At 41.3% G+C, this 18,956-nt stretch overlaps 1 protein-coding gene across 1 annotated transcript in view; it reads right to left on the bottom strand.

Moving 5' to 3' along the window:
• Positions 1–18,076, bottom strand: part of KCNH5 (potassium voltage-gated channel subfamily H member 5) — a 155,835-nt gene extending 137,759 nt beyond the window's left edge. The window contains exons 1-4 of the mRNA XM_027637916.1: positions 18,073–18,076; positions 16,725–16,848; positions 9,945–10,051; positions 5,521–5,649 (exon numbers count right to left, since the gene is read on the bottom strand). Of these exons, the coding sequence (XP_027493717.1) occupies positions 5,521–5,649; positions 9,945–10,051; positions 16,725–16,848; positions 18,073–18,076 (364 nt within the window). The remainder of the gene's footprint in view (positions 1–5,520; positions 5,650–9,944; positions 10,052–16,724; positions 16,849–18,072) is intronic.
• Between the last annotated feature and the right edge of the window lie 880 nt (positions 18,077–18,956).

An 18,956-nucleotide genomic window follows, 5' to 3' on the forward strand; every position in this document is an offset into this window, starting at 1 on the left:
AGGAAAAAAGCAACCTTGGAAGGTCTTCCTGTGCCTATCCAAAATGAATGGTTTCAAATACCAAGAGAGTATATCTCAGCATCATTCCTCTGAGTTGTCTATCCTTGACACTGAAAACCCACCTGGGAAATGACCGCTTCTCTTGTCACCCCCTCAAAATTCTTTCTCATAGCCCAGGTGTCCCTGGATGCTAATCTAAACCCAGGGGAGAATGGAGAGATGCAGATGATCTCCCAGAAGGTGCCGGGGAGTGAAACCGCTGATCAGAGCAAAAGGAAACAGCATGAGAACAGGTGGGTCTCTGTAGTACTGAGAACCTTATCATTACAGCCATGGAGAAGTGCAATAAAAACATGTTAAGGATATCAAAATTGTGACCTACTAAATTACTGTGATGGATTACTGTCAAGGTGATGTATTCAACAGGGTACACTGTGCTTTAGCTAAAGGTAGAAACTTCATTTTCATGCTCTAATCCCTCCACCTACTTCTCCTATTATCACCAGGATTGATACCCCCTCAAGGAAAAAAGTTCCCATGTGCAACTAGTTATATATGCTTAATAATTTGCCCTTATTAAAGATAAAAAAGGATCAGAATTATAGGCTTAGCAAGGATTAGCAAGCATAAGTCTGTATTTCTGCAACTACTACACTTTTTATAGCCCTGTCACACTCCGAGATAGAGTTGTATCATTATATAGAGTTATATAACCATAAGGAGTTATATCACTGGAAGCATTACAGCATTGTCCCAGACAGTCTTGATTATCAAAGTCTGGCTCTACCAAGTGAAAAAGAAAAAAAAAAGAAAAAGAAAAGGCAACTTCAGGGTCCTGCTGTGCCATCTCCTGATCCCATCTGTTAACAGCACACAGTCTTGAGTTGTAGGGGCCTCATGGACACAACTTCACATCCTAATTCAACATCCATTAATATTCACCAGAACCTCCCAATCACTCCAGAGGTATCAAGCCTGATATTTCACTCAAAAGAGACTTATAGTGAAAATCCTAGACAAAAAAAAAAAAAATCCAAGTTTACCTAGAGGCCACATATTTTCTTCACTGACAATAACAAAGGGAATAAAAACACTGCACAACTAGGTGAAACTCCACTAATAGCCAAAAAAATGCTGGTTTTTTTTTTCTATCCTTAAACTTTCTGTTCAATATAATCTACAGCACTCCTGGTTTCAAATGGTGTTAACATTTTAAGTGGCCCCATCCACTCTTCTAATAGTTAGAGCCCAGAAAAATGGCTTCATTTTTTTCTGACAAATAAACATAAGACTATTACCACTGTGTGTCTTTGCAAGAATTGAAAGTCTTCAGATGTTTTTAAAAGGCCATTGGGTAAAGACAGAATAAAAGCTCAGCAAGCTGATAAAAGCATCCAACTGTGACCTGACAACGGTACAAACATTAATAAAAAAGAATTCTTTGGGTTTTATTCTCTTGAAGAAAATACATAATACAATCTTTCATATGCTTGTAATGGCCTGCCACCTCTTCTGTGTAAGGCACTGAGGCAGGATGCCTGGGGATCTGGCCCTCTGCCTCCACAGGTAGGACCTCCTGCTTGGTATTGAATCCAGATCAGACAAATATTCATAGTACCAAAGAGGAGTAGGAGGAGGAAAGAAAGAGAGACCAGGAAAACACAGCACAGCTCCTTCACCAGGAAATAAGCCACTGTCCCAGTGACCACTGAGTGTCGTCATCTGCCCCATCACTAATTCTTACACCTCTTTTCCACCCTGGCACCATCCACAGCTCATCCAGCCATTGACTCAGCAGCTGGGGCACTATAAACCATAAACCATAAACCAAGTCAATGGAGGGAGTTCTCTCCACCCTCCAGACCTGCACAGCTGCCAGTGGCACCTTCACCCAGGAGTGAACACATCAGCCAGGCAGCTGATCTGTCCCTCCTTTATCAGCTTTGCTGCTTCTTCCTGTGTTGCTGGGGGCTTTTGACAATTTTGACTGGCTAGACACTTTTTAAAGCAATTTTCCATTTACAAGGATACAGCAGTACTTTTTGGTCGCTGCTGCATTGCCATACATCACAGGTCTCCCACACATCGCCCAGCAATAATAGACAGGAGCATGAGTAACACGAAAACAAGTCAGTCCAATCTTTAGTGTCAACTGCCTGTAGCCTCTCAGAAAACAAGGGGTTTGATCTCTGTCATTGTGTTTTATGAGAGGAAGGTAGCTTTTAAATATCCCTTTTCTCCAGCCTTGCTTGCAGTCCACTAAGTTTCAACAGCTTTCTGGTCTGCAGCAAATTCACAGTCTCCTGGGTGACCTGGGAAAATTTTTCATTACTTTTACTCCCTCCGGCAAGCAAAGCCCCGTCCTCCTCCTCCTCCTCCTGCTTTCAGCATTAACACAGCAAATGGTGAGCACACAGGTAAGCAGAGACACACACCATCTGTCTCAGTGCCCCAGACCTCTCTAACTCCCTTTGCTCGCACGGGGCTTGTCCCCGTGATGTCAACTGCGTTTTTTGTAGACCCTTGAAACAAACACGTTTCTAAGCCCATATCACCAAAAAAAAAAAAAAAAAAAACCAACACCCCACTTCACCCTTGCAATTTGCTTTGTAGTAAGACAACTATTTCATTTGTCTGTCCTGTTTTCACAAATCTGACAAGCTCCTCAACACTTCTGAGAGATCTGCATCCTCAGCATCACTCCCTGTCCCCCGAAACTGCTGTTTCCTTGTAAGATCTGCATGAGATGCCAACCACACTGCAGCCCCTGCAAGCAGATTTGGCAGAGCCAACCATATATTTCCAGGAGTCAGGACATACAGACACTCTGCAGTGTAGATACATCCATTGGTATGATTTAAATACCTCATAGGAGTGTGATATACTGAAACTTCACAACAAAGCAACACACCTTTGAACAGTGCAAAATGTATTGGTACAGAGAGATTATTGCATAATGGCATCAATATTTTATTTCTGTTGAATTTTTTATCTCAAATTTACTGCTCCCATAAGTAATACACAATAACTCATCTGCACCATAGTTACTTATGTATTATGTATTGCGTGGTCCTGGAAGAATTTCTGAAGAAATATCCTTCTTTTAAAAAGGAAAAAAAAAATAGCCCCTTCAATGACAAATCCCAGCACTCAGCAGCAGTATTTTACTGAAATGCTTTTTTACAAAACTTTAGAAATTCTCCACTAAATTGTAACGTATATGTTTACCATTCTCATAATTCAAAAAGAAAGTGGCCTGGCAGCTTCTAAGCACACTGTAATGTTATCTGCAGGGACAGTGAATTATGTATCTCTCATAGCACCATGTCTGACACAAAAACACTGTGATTCCAGTGCCGTGGGATCCCGCAGATCCACACAGTTGAGACACAAAGGGTAACGCAACAGTGCTGTTTTCCCACCCTTGTAGTAAAATGGTGCAAATATTTGAATATGATTTTCTTATATCAAGAAAAGACAACCTTTAATTTATGCAAAAGCAGAAAAAAATCGGGTCAGTGGTTTGTAATTATGAGGTTTGTTGGAAGTACTGATCAATGCTAATCAATGCTAATCAATGCACCCTGAGCAGATTCTTAAGGGTCCAACCATATGCCTTGAAGGCACTTGGGAGATGTGGTTGTACTGCCTCTGGGATGCTCTGTTTGGCTTTTTGGTTTTTTTTAGACTATGACTTCGACAAAAGTAAGGGCTCTCTAAACATACAGCCAAACTTCTCTGGCTGCCTGTGACAATATTTTGTGATGTTCATCATTAATACCTGACATTTTAACTAATGGTGCCCTTCACTGCAGAACAGCAGTACACAAGTTATGCATTTCACTGCTTTTGCTCTTTCCCACAGGAACATACATAGTTCCTACACTGGATGCCACGGGGATTCTGCTCCTCCTCAGCCACAAGATGGGGAGGGGGAGAGCTCAGCTCCTGGAGCACATCCCTGCCTCCCCAGGGAAGGTAGCAGAGTATGAATCTCCCAGGGCTGAGAATCCAAAGGAGGCAACATTCATCATTTCTGCATTTGAGAGCCACCTTCAATGTGTTTTCTCTGTCCTGTCGTAGTCAAACTCTCCTCAGTGCAACTATGTACTGGGGGAAGTGGGGCAGAGCCAGGGAATGCAGGGGTTTGGGGAATGGTTCCATGTGAGAAACATCTTGGTTTCCCCAGAAAGCATCAAATAGGAAAACCTACAAGAGAATTGTTGTAAAGACTGGCTTTTTCCTTGATGAAACACTGTGTATTACACACATTGCAGCAAGGAGACAGTCCCATGGCTTCAGATCTCTACTATTAAAGTCCTTTCAATTAACTGGCATTTATCAAAAAAAATTCAAACTAATTCCAGGCAGAAAAATTCCACATTATGGAGCTGAAAGTAAAATAAAGAACATTTGCAGGTTGCTAACTAAATTGTAGGGGCAGTAAAGCTTACAATATTTGAGGATGTATTCCTACATCAGGATCTTACAATTTAATGAATAATACTCTCTCTAGACAAAAAAAAAATGTCATATTTGGTGTTAGCTCAAAGAGGGGCCTTTCGTTTCATGTCTGGCTTTATAAATTGACTTTTCAGTTATCCAAACACATATAATAAGTACTATCTAGATAATAAGAAATTAATTTAAATGCTGTTTGCATTCAAATGACACCAATTTTATTCTAAAGAAGACATCTTAGAGCACACACAGCTCAGAGTGAGATATCAAGCCTTCTTCAAGCGTGAAGAGAAAAACACAGTCAGGAATTAATCATCAGGAGGCAACTTCCAAGAGAAGATAGGATGTGGATAATGTCCTTCTTTATGGAGGTGTGCATTATTTTACTCAAAGCAATACACATGTAAACCTGACACAGGACACGTGTCTTGTAACTAAAGGAGAGGATGCTGCCAGATCCTCCACACCTTTCCCACTAGTTCCCTCCTTCTGTGAGGCTGCAGGTCTGGCCATGGGCTGTTGGGTGACGAGAGCATTTCAACAAACATCATCCCCAGCAGCTGATAAGTAACAAGCACAATGCCCACTGTTATTCCTGAACAGTAATAGAGGACTCAAACAGGTTGTTTCCTTTGCATTTCACCTCCAAGAGTGAGAAAGGAAGGAAACGTCTCATCACGAGGAGCTGAAATTATTTTTTTTCCTGAAAAGAAGATATCAGTCCTGTAACAGAAAGGTCTCCCAAAACAACACAGCATTCAAATGACTCAAAACCATGCAATTTTTAGCAAGTGCCAGCTGTAGTGATGAAATAATGAAATTACAAAGAGAAAAGAAGGCTTGTGACTCTGGAAAAACGTTGGCAGGGAATTTCCACTTACGGTGATTTATCTTTTTTATTTTAAACAATTTAGGAGAGTGACATTGAAACTCTGACAGGTCACAAAATATTTCCTCAATTCAAGACACAGATCACAGACATGGCATATCCCTGTGACAGGTCCAAGCTCAAGCATGCACTTTTATAATTTAAAAAATAATAATGTATTTCATATTTACCTTTTGTTGAATCATCTTCAATTGGTTGTTTGAATAAAGTGATATCCTTAAAAGTACACAAGAACAAAACCACTTTTTCATGCTCATTTCTTATAGGTGCAATTTGCATGTAGAACCAAACTGGGGTTCCTGAAGCAAAGAAAAAAGTGACATTGGAATGTGGTGTAGCACAAACTTTCCCCAGCCCATACACAGAATACTTCATCATTTACATGCTATTGTAATACACATGTAGTTAAGGACCATATGTCAATATTTCTGCATCTTCCAGAGCTTTCAATTTTACTTCCTCAAAGGAAAACAACATATTCCCATTTTCACAGCCGCATTAATCTAACCAGAAGATAAGCAGAGATAACAGGACTTATAAATCTCCATTTTAAAATAAAATATATTATTCTTCCCCTCTTGCTCTTGCTTTTTCCCAGCATGTCTCACCAGCTTTGTGTCTGCAAGGTAAAAAGGCAAGAAAAAACAGGTGAATGGTATCTTTGATTCCTTCTTCATATATTATGGAGCTATCAAATCCAAAATAATGGACTATACTGTGAAATGCTCCAAATTTTATGTTACTACAATATTTGAGAAGAGCTGAGTTGGACTCTAAATGTCATACCAAGACAAACCAGAAGACTTGATTTCTTTTTTGCATTTCATGTCATACCTCCACCTCCTCATTGCCCTGCCCAGTGCAGCACTCTTCCACCACGGTTATCTCTACTCAGTTTTTTAAATAAAACCAAGTATTTTTCAAATCCTACCACTCAATCAAATAAAGATCCAAAATAAAGCCCTCAGAGTTGGAGTGGTTAGCATGGCTTTTGGTAAATCCTCACTGTCTGTACAAGGCTCCTGCAGGTGCTCAGGAGCTGAAACTGGTGCTCCAGGCTGAAACACACATGGCAGCCCCCTGTGTACATGCAGGTCTGCTCCATAAGGGGTAAAATCCTAGAACACTTTAAGCAATTTTCTCAGAAACACCTTGTTCACCTGCAGGGATGTAAATGTCAGATGTTCTCCATCCAGCAAAGCTCCGTGTCCCCTCCCTCCCAAACGCACACCTACACACGCTGCACTGTAAATGCCTTCACAGCCAGCTAATTACCTTTGGGATTTGATGTGCTTTCAGCCAGTTGACAGAATGGCTTTTCTCCTGAGCTGCCTAAGTGCTGACACATTGAGACAAGCTGCTTGCCCACTGTTATCCCACACAGGCACCACTGGCCCCCCCAAATCCCCTCTAATGCACCATGTCCGGGAGCTGTGCCAGGAACTGCAGGATAGATCCCAGAGGGCAATGAAAACCATTTGGGCTAGGACTACTGTGGGGAAGGTTAAAATCCACAAGGGTTCATTGAAATTCAACTGGGATTAAACCAGTAACTTACTACCAGTAAACTGGATGATGGAGAGATGTGGGACTGCTTTTTGTTGTAATTCCAAAGCCATTATGCTGATTACTTGATTACCTTAATTCCCAGTTGCTAACCTGAGATAAAAGACTTTTTATAACTACTAAAACAGAGTGCTGCAGCTCTCTGGAGAAATACTTTACTTGCACTCATACCTGGGAACCCATAGGCATCTTTTGAAAAGCTCTGAAAGCAAGGAGGCAAAATACCCTGCCACCAGTGCTGACAAAAATCAAAGACAGAGGCAAGGCGGCTACTGCTGCAGAAGCAGCAAAATGAGAAAAAGAAGGTAAAGAGTTTTCCTGAGTATTACCATATAAATACATACACATTAGAGAGAGAGCATATATATACATATGCGTGCTTAACAGGGTTGCTGAATAGTTGTGTGGGTAGAGGTATATAGGGTATATTCCCTATATATGAGGGAATGCAGCAAAGCAGAAGAAAGTTGTAGCAAGCTTTCAGGTCTGAACCTGAAACCTGCAGGCTGGGTTAAAACACCAAGGGAGTGTGTAAAGTCAGTAGTCGTAAGGATGCTGCTGGAGAACATCGGCTGGAGAACATGGGACAGCAACCTGAAAACCTCAAAATCTCCCTCTGCCAAAAGCATAAAGGAATAGGTAAGGAAAAAAAGGTTGTGCCACATTATCAAAAGTACGCAGCACCGCTGGACCTACGGTTTGAAAGTGTGGATGGGAGGGTGCTCTGAAAGCACTGCAATCTCCATGTAGGTGATAAACACAAGCCCTCACACAGAGTACCTGTCTACACTGTGCAGAAGTACATTCATACCATACATTTTGTTATCTGCTCCAATATTCATCCTGGAGGATAAGCAGGCGGTTTCTTGAAGGACCTTCTTCCGCCAGGCTCCGATTATGATAAATGGAAGCAAACCCTGAGCACACCAGCTGCTGAACCAGAGCCAAAAGGTGAGTCTATTAGCATTAGTGAGAGGTTGAAGTTCTGTGCTTCGGGTGATGGAGAAGAAAGCTGACAACAGATGTTATGGATGGGAACTGACTCAAGCCTGAAAAGAAATATTGAGTACTTTTCCACAAAGTCCTTCTGTAATCCTGCATAACTTATGGAAAGTGTAGGCTTGGAGATCTGGGCAAAGGTGAAGATTTTATTATGGCAACTGCAGGTCAATAAATCTCTGAAGCATCAACGAGCTCCAGCAGACAATTCACAATGCAAAGCAAAAAGCATCTGGCTTGTTACAGGACAGTAACCAAGAGAAGGCTTTTCTCATTTCATACTTAAATAAAATAGAAAGGAATTTACTTTTGGAATGGCCCATCCTAGAGCAAGATTCTCTTTAGTAAGAGAAGCCAGGGTTTGGGACAGCACAGGATCTCTGGGATCCCCTTTGGAAATCACACAAACACAAGACATGGCAGTGCTGGGCAGCACCATGAGCAAAGACACCCAACACGAGTCTGTTCCAGGAAATTCCCCTGTTGTGAAGGGACATCCAGGTGAGCCGCACAGGAAACGGGCAGAGAGGCAGAAAATCTGTAGAACAGATACATCCATATGCTTAGGAAACAAAGAGGTCATTTGGAGGGCTCTCCTGGACACCTGCAGGAACAGCTGGACTTCAGAGCCGCTCTTGCTTCTCTTTTTAATTAAGGTGTTGACTAAAATGCCTTGCAGTAGGCAGAATTGGAGAACTCTAATGACATTTCCTGCTGCTTAAGTACACATAGAGGAAGACTTAGTCTAAAAAAGGAAAACAGAGGTAAAGCATAAGAGGAGGTATCCAGGATGCTCTGTTCAATGTCATGAAAGGTTTATGTGAGTTTGCAGTGAAATGGGGCAGTCAGGCACAGTTAGCTCTTTCCTGAGGCACCATTCCCTACCCTCAGACACAGTATGCAAGAAAAAGCTCCAGCATAAGCTTGGCAAGGTGCTCCCTGCCAGCACCAAGGCCCATCCAGGGGGAAGCACAGCCTCAGGTACTGGGCTCCAGGCAGGTGAACGGGGGAGGAAGCTCCCCAGCCCCACAGTAACTGCACCCTGTGCAGGGCAATGAAAGCCAAACTGAAGAAAACATCTCCATCAGGATTGTTCTTGGCTTGTTCTTGACACAGCCACTAACCCAATCAACTAGGCTCTTTCTGCTCAGGGTAGAGTAACCTGCTTTTCTGGAGCATGTTTCATCTGACAGTTCTGGCTTTCTATCTTGGGAGGGTGGTCTGTGCTAGTGGAGGAGGCTGTTCATTTACACTGACAACAGCAGGAATCACAACCATCAGCTCAGGAAAGATGTCCACACTGCACAAGTCCAGTGTGAGACCACACAACAGCGTGGGTTTTGCTCAGTATGTGCTATGAAGTTGATAAGCCAGAAGCAGTACAGCCCACACGAGAGGCAGAACAGAAATGTGACTGGAGCGGCTCATGGATAAGACAAAATGAAAAAAGTCTTCTCTGGTTCTGGCAACTTCCTGCAAACCCAATGCCACCAAGAGGAAGGGAGCCAGCTCCTGCATCTAATTAAGTTACAAATTCCCTGGTTTTCTAACTAATCCCTGGGCTACGTGCCAAATTTAGTACTCTCACCAGAGCTCATATGTGTTGGTTTACACACCACAGAGGCATCCTGACACTGCTGGGAGCAGCCACTCGCAGCAAACAGGGTCTGGGTTCTCACTTGTGGAGACATGGGGGAGTCTTCTAAGGGATGTGGGGGAATCTCATTCAGGATTTCTTTTCGCTCAACCCAGTCAGTTTCCCTTCAGGGAAACAATCTTCAAAACTAAATATATTTCGGAAAGAAGGAGTCAGACTTGAGACAGCACGGAACAACTACTATTCCTGGCAATCTGAATGCTTGTCCTGAAAAGAGAGCTCTCTTTTTGAGCTGTGGCAACCAAAACACCTGTTTCTTCTCTAAATCTTGCCCCAACTTGCCCATACGTGAAAATGAAAATTTATTTTAGTCTGTTATATACTTTAAATATGCCTTGTCACTCCCAGTACCATACACAAATATATACATACTGTTTTTCTTGTAGAGGAGAATTTCAAAGCAGTTTGACTCATAGTTGTCGAAAGTCTGTCTGACTTTTTCAATGGTCTTCTTGTCTGTCAGTTCACCATACATAAAACTGAAAAAGAAATAAGGTTTCTCTTTTTTTCTAGACAAACAATTTTGTTACAGTCACCTTAAACAGCCTAGGCATTCGAGACGCTGTGAACTGCCATTTACCAAGGTTTAATTATGATTTACACTTCATTTAAATATTTAGAGTGTCACAAGGACACCAACAATAGTGAGTAACCATGACCACCTTCTTACTGTAAATGACTGCAAATAAATCCACCGTAATGCTTCATTAAGTGCTTTTTCTGAGCATATCTTTAAGGGTATATGGTTATATATCCTTATAGAAAAATAGCTGACAGCTTATGAAACCATTATCTCCACAGCTGCAGGCCACGGCAGGATTGCTGTCAAAACAGAGAAAATGGAACAAAACCTCTAAAACCTCCCAAATTTTGTTCAATCCTCTTGAAAAACCTTCTGGAGGAGGAATGCAAGCTATTACAGGTAAAGGCTGTTGGCTGAACTGACGGTAACAAATCTAATCTTCTCAAGATGCATCTGGGATAATAAGATAATCAGAATTCTTTTACTAAATACCCATTATAAATAGCGGTAGGATTTAAACAGTGAGGAACAATGACTGTAACGTTCTGAAAATTCAGTACGGGTAGCAAGCGTATGAGTTGCCTCATACAATACACATACAATGTGTAGCTGTGCCTGCACTACTACCAAACAACCAAATTTGTCCTCATTTTCCTTACTGCATACTGAATTTCTTTAATAGTTTAGTGGAAAATATTAAAAAGCTTTCAGAGATGCATCCCTCTCCAGGTTGATAATATAAAAATGTAATTTTAACTCTGCTATTTCTTGTCACTTGACCATCTCATCTTTGCATTCTTTTCCAGGTCAGACTTCCAGCTGGTGTAAGCAAACCCAACCCCCTGACCTAACTTTTGAAAGCCTTTGTAAGGAAACAGCCAGGCTTTTATTGTCATTCTTTCCTGGATTAAAAATAAGCGAAGGCGGCTCTGTGCAAATGCCCAATTACAGAACTGAAGTAAAATGGAACATGGGATAAAAGCTTTCAGGCACTTGGATGAATATACTTTTAATTGATCAGACTTTTTTTTTTCCCCATTCTCTTTGTTCACAAATAGTTTGGGCTTCAGCTGAAACCTACAAGAGACAACCCTGAGAATATGAAAGAGAAAAGCTATCAGTGCCTCTGTGGTTTCAATGCAGCTTCTCCTATTGATCAACAGACCTCCAAAGGTTCAATAAACATTTATTTTATGTCCACTGCTCTGAAAGAAACAATAAAACAGCATAGTGCTTACTGGTTCAGCAAGCATTAAAGTACTCAATGAAGGCCAGACCATGAATCTTTTCTTTGCACAGCCAACCAAGGGAGGCAGTGAGGCTGTTCCCAGGACAAGGTGCTGCCTGACATGGGTGATGGAGGCAGACACAAGGCATGGGAATGAATACAACATCTGGATATTACTACAGGTGCCTTTTCGCTGGTAACACAGGGACTTCTATTGATTAGACTGGTTATTAGGAAAGATTTCCTCACTGAAAGGGTGGTCAGGCATTGGAATAGGCTGCCCAGGGATGTGGTGGAATAAGCGCCCCTGAAAGTGTTCAAAAAACACAAAGATATGGCACTTGGGAGCGTGGTTTAGTGGTGAAGATGATAGTATTGGTCTAACAGTTGATTCGATGATCTTAGAGGTCTTTTCCAACCTCAATGGCTCTATGATTCTATGAATGGTGTGGCATAACTGTTACCTTTGGGACAGCACTGCAGTGGAGATCCCACTACAATGCCTGACATCAGGAAATGGTTTTCTCCAGTCACAAGACTTCATTAATGAACTGATTATCATTAACATACACAGTTGTCTCAAGGAGATGCAAAACACAGCTTACTGCTCATTTTCAAATGACCTGCCTTTCTTTCCCAATTTCAGTTGACAATCTTTTATACATCTATACATGAGATGACAACAAAAAGAGTTTGATATTTCTTTTTTAATCTGTGCCTTTTTTAATGCACTGATGCATCTCTTTTTTGTGTTCTTGAGACTTAAAAACAATGTTTCACATAGTCCTGGAGGAAAAAATAGCAAGAATTTCTTGCAGTGCTTGATTTTACATGACTTATAATACAGAAAGTCATCATTAATTAGTGTTAAAATGACAAATCCTACTTGACGTAGAGAGGTGGACGATACCAGTTACTGCTGCTGAACATGATCAATCAACTTTATGTTTTAAATTAAAGGCAGCTTATGGTTGCAGTAAACCTGTAATACCCAAATCATATATTATACTCACATATAAAGAGACATTTTAAAGGCTTCTGGAACAATAAAAACATTTTTCAGAAGGCAATTTTTAACAGCACAAAAGGAATCTCAGAGCCTTTCACTGTACGAGTTATATAAGATCTCTGCTTATCACAGGTTTAATTTAATTTAGTCTGTCCTATTTTGTACACATGGAGGGACTCCTACTTCTCTAGTCAATCACTCTGTCTTTTTCTGCCTCATGTTTTTTTCTGTTATTTAGTGCTTGTCGAGTGCCTTGAGTGCAAACTGTACAAGACATAAATATCAAACCCACTCTGCTACTGGGAATCTCACTACGTAGAAAACAGGGTTATCAAAGAGAAGCAAGACTTACTGAAATACTCAGAGAAAGACACAATGTTAGATATTTTTCCCATCTTTAAAGTAGAACAGTTGTCATTTAAGATGCTTAGGCTCCCACCTCCCTCTGAAAGCATGCCTTGAACAGAAAAGCCTCATCCAAAGCTTCATTTAGTGCTCCTCTGTCCTTTGTCAGGATCCAGAGCACGGGCACCAGAGTAGGTCCAGGTTTGCAGCGCGTGCCAAGGCAGCAACAGCTGTTTGAGAGGAATTATCCAGGACAGGTGAAGCACAGAAGGTATCCAATCCTACCCGATTTACAGCGTTCAAGGCATCGATTGCAACAGACAAACATCTACCCAGGAGGTACAGCAAATACACCTCAATAGCTTCAAAAGCCTGCAAGGTGAAGAGCACACATCATTTCTGAGAAGAAACAGTGCAGCTCCCTGGGTCCCACTGGCACACTCAGCAGGGTTTCTTTGCAACAGCTTTGGCAGTAAGGAGGCCTTCTCACACACACAAAAATCAGGTCACGGTGGTGCCATCTCAGTATCAAATCTAGCTTTTTTCAAGCCCACCACACTGTACCCACCATGCAAAACACAATTTATTTGAACACAGTGGGAATTTTGCCACTAGCTCCACTGGAGCCAGGATTCCCCTTGCAGACTCTTTTTAATCCCACTTGTGACGGCAGTAAATCAAAACAAGGGAGAGCAGAGATGCTGACCAAGTGTTTCAGAGAAAACAGTGCCTATAAAAATCTTGGGTGCAAGGAAGAGTGAGCAAAGCAAAGTCTGGAGTGAATGTCAAGTGTAAAATGACAGGGTAGGTCCACTAACCAGCCACTCAAAGGGTGCCTTCTCTTCCAAAGGCTGGATGAGAACACAGAGCTTAACTGATAAGCAATAATATTTAGAAAACACTGGGCATGAAACCAGTAGTTTTCCTGGATGCTGGCTGACTTCCTGATGCACATCCAGGCAAGTTTGTTTGGTTAAATAGAGGTTAAATGTCGCAGATGCCCTGTTCCTCCTGGACTGTCAGCTCATTTTCATTTGGCACAGCAATGCTTCACAAGCACATGAGTTGTTCCACCTAAAAATTCTATTCATTTTAGCACTCACTCACATCAATTTTTCTATATATCAGCCCAAGCTACACATGCAATTTTGGGTGCCATGTGCACTCAGAAAGAACACATATCAACTCCCATCACCCAATATTACGTAGCCTGACTTCTATGTATACTGTGCCTTAAAAGGTGTATATATATAAATATACATATATATATATATACACACATATATAGTGCCTGTGAAACTAGGGAGACTGGCACTTGTACTAAGTGATTTTCCTGCCAATGGGCCCATTGTTGCTGATTACAAAGATGAGAGAAGTGCAAAATCAAAAGAGTTACCAGCCTGTCACAGGACTAACTTATGGCTGAACTGGAACAAATATCACTCACACCTCCAGTGACTTAAGTTTATCCTCCCCTCCCTGTGATCTGTAGTAGCCAAGACCACCTGAAGACTGAATACAATGATCGCAGAATCACAGAATTATTTAGGTTGGGAAAGACCTTTAAGACCTCTAAGATCATCAAATCCAACTGTTAACCCAACGTTGCCAAGTCCACCACGAAACCATGTCCATAAATACCACATCTACATGACATACGAACAGTTCCAGTGTAGGGTATGGGGTAGGAAGGATAAAGCAAATACTTGCTGGAATACCAGGAGAAAAGCATGGTTGAAAGATGATTTGAAGGCACTTATAGTCAGGGGTAAACTTACCAAACATTGCAAAAACTATAAACTGTCCTTTATCACACTTATGATCACTAATAACAGTAACTGGAATCAGGGGGTGGACATACATAATTTTTATCTGTGTTTTTAATTTAGTTGAATTTTTGACACTGAAAAGCTGTAAAAGCAGACCCTTCCAAAACCTGCAATAAAGGTATGGTACCACAGCACTCTCATCCCAGATCACAGAGCAGTAAAGCAAATATTACACATAAAGCAATTTTTATGTAAAATGTATAATTTGGGCATAACATAGCAAAATGGACTGTGAGGTTGACTCAGAAAATACTATAAATAATAGCCCCAGATATCAAAAACCCTCCAATGACATTCTACTGAGTAAGCCTTAGGAGGCAACACTGGCTTTCAAGACCATTTTCCTTTTGGTATCTCTCATTAGAGAGCAGCTCCAAAGACACTGCTCTGGAAGGCTGCATGTTGCGTGTCAGACCACACTGAAAATCTGTCCAGCTCTCTGTTAATCTGAAAGTGGGATGTCTCCTAAGAAGCAGGAAAAATCTGCATATGTAACTGTAGAATCACAGAATGGTTTGGGTTGTAAGGGGCCTTACAAATCATCCAGTTCCAACCCCCTTCCATGGAGTCTACACCTAGAACAGGTTGCTCCAAGCCCCATCCAACCTGTCCAAGAGACAGACACAACAGTATTGGTCATTCTTTGAAGTGTAGAGAGAGCTCCCCAAAATCCAGAGGTAGATGTACAGAATGAAAATTAAGGAAAAAAAATCTTTGCTACAAACCGATAATTCCTCCTTGATTTGCATCTGCACAATTCACCTGTATGACCTATTTCAATGTGGTCAAAACGGGATCCTTATAAATGGTAACAGGAGACTATCACATTCACAATAAGCACCCATGGGCACAAGGGAGTCATTATCAGAGAGCTACTGCTAAACCTTCACTTACTCAACACTTTCCTAAAATGGCATTTTATATTTGTAATTATTTTAATGTGCACAGGCTATGAATGTGCTGACTCACAGCAAATTTATTTCAATATACAGGATGGCAGAGAGCAAAGGGGAAAGCATGTATGAATATCCAGCAGCTGTGATAAGGCTATTCCTTCAGCCCCACTGAGTATATCGACTCTGTTGCTACTGTGTGAATGAATATTTCATTTCAGCAGCACATGCCCATCTCCTGTCTATTTCCCATCAGAGGACAGTTGGCTGCACAGAGCAATCCTAGATTCTCAAGGCTTCCTTCTCTTCCCTGCACGTGAGAGCAGTGACTACACATCAGCACATGTTGCTTTCTGGAGTAAGCAATGACTGCCAACCAGGGACAGGCTCACTGTCAACCCTGCTCCCAGCATCAGCCAATCATCAGTGTATGGCAGCACTCATCTCCCAGAATTTATGACTGTAGATCATAGAATCACAGAATCACAGAATGGTTTGGGTTGGAGGGAACTTGAAAAGATCACCTAGTTCCAACCCCCTGCCATGGGCAGGGACACTTCCACTAGACCCATTTGCTCAAAATCCCATCCAGCCTGGCCTTGAACACTTCCAGACATACACTGCCCTCCTCCCAGTGCCTAGAGTTGGTCAGTCCCTGAAGGCAGAAAGAGAAAACCTACACAAACTTGTATCTCAGCCATTCCTTATTTTCCTTGCTCACATGCACACGCACACGCATCAGGGATTCAGTCCTTCCCCAAAGCATCTCCTTTTAAAGGATGCAGCAGACAAGGTGCAGATGCATGTCTGACCACAAATCACAGCTGCTTGCTCCTGAAAGACCACCAACAAAAGGAAAAACCCATAAAGTTTCAATGCTTAGAGTAAATATATCGGCAGCTTAATCACCCTCTTGGGAGTAAAGATGCACTTTGTGCATTACTGTGCTCTGTGTGTGCTTAATAACAAGGGCCAGCAAGGGCTACAGAACAGTCCACTGCCTCCTGGCATGGTAACAGCAGAATTCAGCACAACCTAGCAAAAAAAAGTCTTTGAAGTATACTAGTTAACTTAAAAACCCATTCTTCATTGCATCATTAGCTAGAGCATATTATTACCAATACTAGCCAGGATAAATTTCAAAGTGCTTTGCCATGTTCTGGATAAGTTGCTGCTTTCATTTTTTAAAGCCTGTTCTAATACTTCAGTTTCTGCAGGACAATGCCTGTCTTAGACCAATCCTTTTTCCAAAACCTCCCTGTTCTTCCCAGCAGATTATAAAATTGCAAGTGCATCAAGTGTCAGCAGACAGACAGTGGGCATACCTGCAAGTGCTACTCTTCTGCATGACGTCAGCTCGATGGTATCCAGAGAGTTTACAAAAACCGTCATTACTATAAACTACGGGCCAGTCCACAATCTGGGCGTTTCCCAACAAAAAACTGGATTCTGAAAAGAGAAGAAGAGAGACAGGGCTGTTGTCAGTGGCAAAGTACAATTAAATCCTCCATGTGTTACACAGCAATCGCTCGTGGTGGTAACTTCTATCGTGACATTTCAGAGGGAACTGAAATCAAAATGGGCATCAGAAAAGAAATCATGATGAAACAGGATAACTCCTAGTAATGTAAGCAGCTTCTTACACCCCAAAATACTGATATAAGCACCAATGTTTTAACAATTTAGAAAGGATTCATTTATTCAAAACATCTGGTCAAGTTATCATGTTTGATTTTTATTTCATATGTATCTTGGAATCGACCCTAAATTAACTTGCAAACTGAGTGTTAAATGCTAAACTGTATGTGAGCCCAAAACTGATGACAACTCTCTCACTTGAGATAAGTAACTTTTTCCTCCTGACAGGTCCCAGTTGGTTTTGCAGAGCACAGGCAGCATTACTGGGATGAGGGACAGAGAGTGTCAGGAGCCGCTGGGGAAGATCAGGTTGCACCCGTCACATCTCATAGAAGACCACGTGCCACATCACATCTGGGAGTGTGGATATTAACTGTGATATGGAAATTTAGCATGATGAGTGCCAAAGGGACTTACACATTCAAATAATACAAAACAGGTACCTGAAGGGCCTATAAGAGAGATGGAAAGGGAATTTGTATAAGGGTATGTAGCAACAGGACAAGGGGTAATGGGTTCAAAATTACAGAAGGGCAAATTTAGATCAGATATTGGGAAGAAGCTTTTTACTGTGGGGGTGGTGAGGCACTGGCATAGGTTGCCCAGGGAAGCTGTGGATGCCCCATCCCTGCAAGTGTTCAAAGCCAGGTTGGAGAGGGTTTTGAGAAACCTGGTCTAGTGGAAGGTGTCCCTGCTCGTGGCAGGGGGGTTGGAACAAGATGGTCTTTAAGGTCCCTTCCAACCCAAACCGTTCTATAATTCTATGAATTTCAGTGGCAGTCTACTAAAAATGCAAATAGGTGGGTTTGGCACATCCTAGTAACAAGCATCCATTGCTGCAAATACAAAATATGGGCAGGGAGTATTTCTGGGAGGCTGAACTCGGGTTTAAATATCGCTTCAGTCATCTGTTCTTTCAGTCAGTGCCTACAGTTCATATGCATGGACTGGCACCAACACATCATGAGTTAGTCCTAAAATAGTTTTATTTTTCCATCCCTGCTTTTAGTAAGGCATTTCCAGAGAAGGAAATACCCATTTTACTTAAACACAATGTTGTGGGATTTTACGTTCATTGACACTGTAAACATTCCTAATTTTGTTTCAGAAATAATATTCTCCCTTCATAGAGGTTCTAAAATTGTGGTCTGTGGTAATCTTCAGTGTTTTCTTTGGTTTTACAGTTAGTTTCCAATTTTATTTTGACTGCAGCTATGGAACTAACTGGTGCTAAAAAGCTAACTAACTAACTAACAATGGTGCTAAAAAGTTATTAAAATATAACTATTAACAATCATTGCTGCATAGAAATTATAGGAAATGTTCCTTTCAGCAGTTCTTGTGGGGAAAAAAAACTAAGGATATTGTTACAAATTTTCCTCATAATAGCCATGAATGGTTATGACAACTACAGACATAATACTAAGGTGCATACATTCATTTTCACATAAAATGATATGGGGTTTGCATGAGCTACACACTACTGGAATGTACATTATGCAAACATTATTCTATTGAATTAGGAACGTGTACTAAAAAAAAAATGGTATTTCTTTTTCCTTTATAAGCATGAATTTAGAAAAAAATAATCTGGAGATTATTGGATTATGTATAGAAAAGCAGATTTAAAAATATTTAAAAGCCGACCAATAGGAGAAATAAAAGTTTAGATTTTGTGAAATCTAACACTTTTAAGCTCAAAGCATTTATTTGAATCCATCACAAATATTCTTAAGCCTAAATGTCAACTTTTAAAATTTGCTTTCCTACCCAAAGGGAGATGCCCTCGCTACAAGCAGCAGGAGACACAGAGAAAAGCCTGAGCATTACATAAAATCTCCCTGGTTTCCCACAGCCCTCTCTGCCTGGGGACTCAGCCCAGTTTTCCTCATCATGGCACAGACAGTAACACAGGGGAC

This window comes from Corapipo altera, unplaced genomic scaffold (assembly GCF_003945725.1).
Source record: "Corapipo altera isolate COAL_440 unplaced genomic scaffold, ASM394572v1 23, whole genome shotgun sequence".
NCBI classification, from domain to species: Eukaryota; Metazoa; Chordata; class Aves; order Passeriformes; family Pipridae; genus Corapipo; species Corapipo altera.